The sequence below is a fragment of the Abramis brama genome (genome assembly GCF_963993115.1).
Source record: "Abramis brama genome assembly, chromosome: 25".
NCBI classification, from domain to species: domain Eukaryota; kingdom Metazoa; phylum Chordata; class Actinopteri; order Cypriniformes; family Leuciscidae; genus Abramis; species Abramis brama.
This window is the reverse complement of record NC_139987.1, coordinates 6,113,669-6,119,668: the sequence shown is the minus strand read 5'-3', so window position 1 is coordinate 6,119,668 and position 6,000 is coordinate 6,113,669. Positions and strand designations below refer to the sequence as shown.

At 37.8% G+C, this 6,000-nt stretch overlaps 1 protein-coding gene across 1 annotated transcript in view; it reads left to right on the top strand.

Annotated features, from left to right (window-relative positions):
- sardh (sarcosine dehydrogenase) overlaps window positions 1–6,000 on the top strand; it is a 67,240-nt gene that overhangs the window by 56,835 nt on the left and 4,405 nt on the right. Inside the window, exons 18-20 of the mRNA XM_084104736.1 lie at window positions 1,520–1,682; window positions 3,382–3,550; window positions 5,258–5,393. Coding sequence (XP_083960862.1) covers window positions 1,520–1,682; window positions 3,382–3,550; window positions 5,258–5,393 — 468 coding nt within the window. The remainder of the gene's footprint in view (window positions 1–1,519; window positions 1,683–3,381; window positions 3,551–5,257; window positions 5,394–6,000) is intronic.

Genomic DNA, 6,000 nt, shown 5'->3' with positions numbered 1-6,000 from the left:
TGGCTAGTTCTTCCTGGAAGGGCTGCTGGGAAAAATACCAACTGTGTTCCTGCCGAACTGATAAAAACCTGTGCAGTTTGACATAAATTGCTTAAAGCCAGCCAATCAGATTGTGACCACAAATTTCTGCCAGCTTTTGGCTGAATATGCATGAGGCGGTCCGTGAACAGTCTGCATATGGGTTATCTAAGGCTAAAACTAGTGGATTGTGGGTAACAGGGTACCAATCTAACAGTGTCTTGAATTTGACTCCAGAAATGCTTCACTGTATCTCCCTCAGGTTACAGTTGCGAACGCAGTGCTTGTTTCTGGCTGATAATGGTGTCCTTCACATGATCTCAGGCCGGGCACAATGAACCGCTTCTCTCTGATCCCTGCAAACACACTCGGCGCGTCTGTTACTGCTGCAGGTTCTGGAGAGCGGCCAGCCTATTATCTAAGTGACTGTTTAGCGCTGTTGATACTGTATCCTGATCCCTGGTTGGGTGTTAATGTGTGTTCGGTATTCAGCCCAGTTTCATGAACAGTTGAGCTTTCTGAAGGGTGAAGTCAGTCGAGGCTGGACAGATACGCCAGGAACAACATGAGCTCACCTCATTTGTCACGTGTGTATACCATGAAAATCATTTAACCTGGAATTACGACACTAAAATTAGCTTTAAATTACACTACCGTTCTAAAATGTGGGGTCTGTAAAATTTTGTTTTGAAAGAAATATTTTTATTCAGCAATGGCACATTGAATTGATCAGATATTTACATTGTTACAAAAGATTGAACTTTCTATTCATCAAAGAATCCTGACAAAATGTCACCACAAAAATATGAAGCAGCACAAAATTGTTTTCAACATTGATAATAATGAGAAATGTTTTTTGAGCATCAAATCATCATATTAGAATGATTTGTGAAGGATCATGTGACTCTGAAGACTGGAGTAATGATGCTGAAAATACAGCTTTGATCACAGGAATAAATTACAGTTTAAAATATATTACGATAGAAAATATTGTAATATTTTTTACTGTATTGTTATTGTATTTTTGATCAAATAAAAGCAGCCTTGGTGAGCAGAAGAGACTTCTTTCAGAAACATTACGAAATCTCGCCAACCACAAAATTTGTTCGTAATGAAAATTTTAACATGACATTTTATTATTCTTGAATAATAATATGATACTATTATACTTCAGATATATTATTCTTACACTGTTTTCTAGTTTTGTTTCATTTTAGTCTCATCTGTCTTGGTTTTAACACCCTTTATGACACATGCGTTTTTTGATAATGACCACCTGACACGTACCTTATCCCGCTTATTGCATGAGTACTTAGAAAATAAAAAATTAATGGACATTAAATATTTGAGTTGAAATTATTTTATCTTTTTTTTTATAGATTTGCTCAAAGCTTCCACTAAGAAAACGAGTCCATTCCTTATACATAAAAATGGACTCAATATCCAGGAATCTCATCATTACGTATTATAACGTTGAATTTTTTTCATCGTGTGTGTGTAGGTGAGGGCCATGCGTCTGTCGTTCGTGGGTGAGATGGGCTGGGAGCTTCATATCCCGAAAGAGTCCTGTCTGCCCGTCTACCACTCCATCATGGCCGCCGGTGCCAAATACGGCATCTGTAACGCTGGATACAGGGCCATTGACTCCCTGAGCATTGAGAAAGGTATGCTTTAGTGTCATTACTATCACTGTATTTGGTTTCACTATCAATATTCTTTTGACTTGGGCCAGTAAGCAAATGCCTAGCAACCATCCAAAGCACAATCACTTACATTTCCTTCTAAAAATCTAGTTCAGTGGTAAAAGATGTTTTCACAATCCCTCATGCATTATGAGATGTGTTTCTCCAGGTGACGTTGTAAAACTTTGCTTTTAGTGTGTCAAGATTGATTTACTCTGGGATTCTGTTGATGAATATTGCTTGAGCCACTAAGAGTTTCACTCAACAGATCTCGATTGATCGTTTAGAGTTCTTTAGATGCGTTTTTGATTCACACTGCAAGCATAAAACATCATTGTATAGCTCTCCAATAGAGCCACATATATAATTCATTCTTAGTGCTGCTTTCAGTACAGCTTTAAACTGAACCGCAGCAGTTTTCCTGAACTAGTGACAGTAAAAGCACAGGTCATAGTAGTTCTATAAGTTGGTAGGTGTCCCTTATGCATTTAGCTCTACCTGGAATTAAAGGGAAAAGTAGACAGCTGGACACAATAAGAACTCATTACTGGAGCTGTACACTTCAGCACTTCCACTGCACTCTTGAGACTCAACTCAGCTTCACTGTTTGTTCACTATGTAGGTCATATCTACTAGACTGTGTATTCATACTCTACCTGAGTTCATGACGAAGTATGATGAAGAAATAAGTCCATCTCTGTTTATGTGAAAGCATATAATAGTAATAATGGATAGGGGTTTTAATGTTTTTTGAATTTAGTTCAATGACGTGATGCTCGTTAGAGCTATTAATAATTTAAAAATATCTAAAAATGCAATTCATACAGACAATGGCATGAATGCACTTTTTATGATGAACATGTTTTCAAATTCTGAATTTCAAAATTCATTTATATATATATATACAATTTTATAAAAATGATAGATCAATTTTATAAAAAATCTAAATTATTATTACATAAAAAGAAAAAGATTTGTTGGAAAATATTGATATTAAAAAAATATACAAGGAATAATTTATTATTTTATAGCCTACAGTATCGTTCAAAAGTTAAAATATTTTATATATATATATATATATATATATATATATATATATATATACATATATACATATATACATATATATATTAAATAATATTAAAAATAGTAATATTGTGCATTATTATTATTACAATTTAAAATAACTGTTTTCTATTGTAATATATGATAAAATGTAATTTACTCCTGTGATCAAAGCTGTATTTTCAGCATCATTACTCCAGTCTTCAGTGTCACATGATCCTTCAGAAATCAGTCTAATATGATGATTTGATGCTCAAGAAACATTTATTATTATTATCAATGTTGAAAATCAAATAAATGTCATCAATGTTTTTCTTTTTTGTGTAGACTGTGGTGCATTATTGGATTCAAGCATTTATTTAAAAGAGAAATCTTTTTTGTCACCTTGATCAATTTAAAGCATCTTTGCTGAATCAAAGTATTAATTTCTTAAAAATCAACAACAACAAAAATAGTACTGACCCCAAACTTTAGAATTAATAAATCAAACTTTTTTTGTTCATTTTTATAATATAATATGAAACCAACATGAATACAAAGATTCCATTTTCCAAGAACATAAGAATCATTTTATTATTATTGAAATGATTTTGAATGAACTGTCTGTCTCTATCAGGTTACAGGCATTGGCATGCAGATCTGCGTCCTGATGACACTCCACTGGAGGCGGGACTTGCATTCACCTGTAAGATGAAGACCTCCATTCCCTTCCTGGGTCGGAAGGCGTTGGAGGCCCAAAAGGCTGAGGGTCTGCGCAGACGAATCGTCTGTTTCACAGTTGATGAGTGAGTGTTGAATATTAACATGGTAAATTTACAGGAGTGTAAAGGTGCAGTAAGCGATTTCTGAGAAATGCTGAGAAAATGGATCGGACCGAGCAGCACAACACACTAGTAGCCAATCAGCAGTAAGGGGTGTGTCTACTCATGATGAGGGAGGAGGAAGAGAGAGCCAATCAGCAGGAGGGGGCGTGTCCAATCATGATGGGGAGGAGAGTGTCAGCCAATCAGCAGTAGGGGGCATGCCCGATCATGATGGGGAAGGGGGAAGAGTCAGCCAATCAGCAGTAGGGGGCATGCCCGATCATGATGGGGAAGGGGGAAGAGTCAGCCAATCAGCAGTAGGGGGCGTGTCCACTCATGATGGGGAGGAGAGTGTCAGCCAATCAGCAGTAGGGGGTGTGTCCACTCATGATGGGGGAGGAGAGAGTCAGCCAATCAGCAGTAGGGGGCATGCCCGATCATGATGGGGAAGGGGGAAGGGGGAAGAGTCAGCCAATCAGCAGTAGGGGGCGTGTCCACTCATGATGGGGGAGGAGAGAGTCAGCCAATCAGCAGGAGGGGGCGTGTCCAGTCATGATGGGGAGGAGAGTGTCAGCCAATCAGCAGTAGGGGGTGTGTCCACTCATGATGGGGGAGGAGAGAGAGAGCAAGAGGGAGATTCGAAGAAAGAGAAAATGGCTGAGAGAAAAGGTCAGAGGAATATCACTGGAAAAAGAAAGGTTATGATCATGCAAGAGCTTTAGGACCCACGTTAATATTAGAAAAGCTTTCCAGCGCAGTGGAGACTGAAGGCCTGAAAACAGACGGCACAGTTGTGTTGTTTCTGCTTCATACCTGAGTAACATTGGTTTTGCTATGTTTCACAGAACCAAGATATGCTGTTGTTGTAATGTTAGCTAAAGTAACATGAGTGTCATTGTTTGTCTGGAGCTGCTGCTGGCGATTAACAATAAACTATTTTTTTTTGTTCCTCCTTGTCTTTAATTCGTCGTCTTCTCTGTATTTTTCACAAAGCATTATTTTGCTTCACTTCAGCTATGATAAAGAGACATCAACAGTGTCAACAAACAGTGTTTCTCAGAAATCACTTACTGCACCTTTAATGCACCTTGACTTTGATCATTTTTGTGTTAATTGCTCTGTTTTGCTTTAAAACATCACAACAACAGTGAAAATGAAGCATCGATTGAGCAGATGCAGACTCCTGAATGTGATCTTAGGGGTTAAAATTCAAAGCGCAGCAGCAGGCTATTATGTTGGCTATCAGTGTGTTCATTGCCTCGGGTATCTGGCAAGTTTTCTGACATTTATTTACAGACCGTCTGGCTTAAAAGTGAATAATTGCTGTAATGCCGAAATAATGCTATAATGTGTCACCTTACATTTGCCTGATAAGGTTTTTCAAGGAGATTTTGCCCACCACTCTTCATGATTGTCTGCTTAGAGCTTCATTCTCGCCTGACATGAGCCTTAGTAAATATTTCAGCAATCTAATGTTTTACATACTGCCCAAACAACTTTATCCAACACAGTTTGAAGAAATTTAATGTAGAATTTGAAATCAATCTATGATCATCTTTATGAAGTTAAAATCAAACAGCCAGATCTAAATATGGCCTCTAGGATCTGGCATAAATGCCATGCAGTTTTTCATGTTATTTAGGGATCCTCATTTGATCAGCTCTAATGTGTTGTTTGTTTTTCCTGCAGGAAAGTGCCAATGTTTGGTCTGGAAGCTATTTTCCGCAACGGGGTTCCTGTGGGCCACCTGCGGCGCTCCGAATTTGGGTTTGCCATTGACAAGACCATTGGCTATGGTTATATTCGCAACCCAGACGGTGGTGTGGTAAGTACTGTGCGATGGCTGTCTTTCTAAAACTAGTGAGCTGTTTATCTATTTATCTATATATAGATGTTTATCTGTTTATGGCTGCATAGGAACTCTTCCAAAAAGTTTCTGAAAGTTAGATGCAACATCATCTGTTGTGAAATCTGCATGTTGAAAGTTTAATAAAGTCGAGCATAAGTGTGTTGTGAATCACAAGTGCCGGTCCTCTGTGCTTCTCAACTGTACTTGACGCGCAAGCTTTACAACAATCCTCTCATGAACGCTCGTAGGACAGTAGACCGGAAGCATTGATTTGTTTTCTAAAAATCTTTGTGTTTATCTGAAGAAAGTTATATACATCAGGGATTTCTTGAGGGAGTTTGAAGGCGTTTAGCACACGGAGCAAACTTTTCCTGAACGTTCACTTTGGCAAGCTGTTTCGAAATGAACTCCAAATGAACGAAATGAACTCTGTTTTGGCCTGATTTAGTTTGAAATGACGCAGACGTAAATTTCTGCAAGAGACTTAAGTCTTGTTTTTTGAAAAATGTATCAATTAAATGAGTTTATGCTAATGGGGTATGAAAAATAAATATAATTCAAAGGGAAAAATTGATTATTTTTC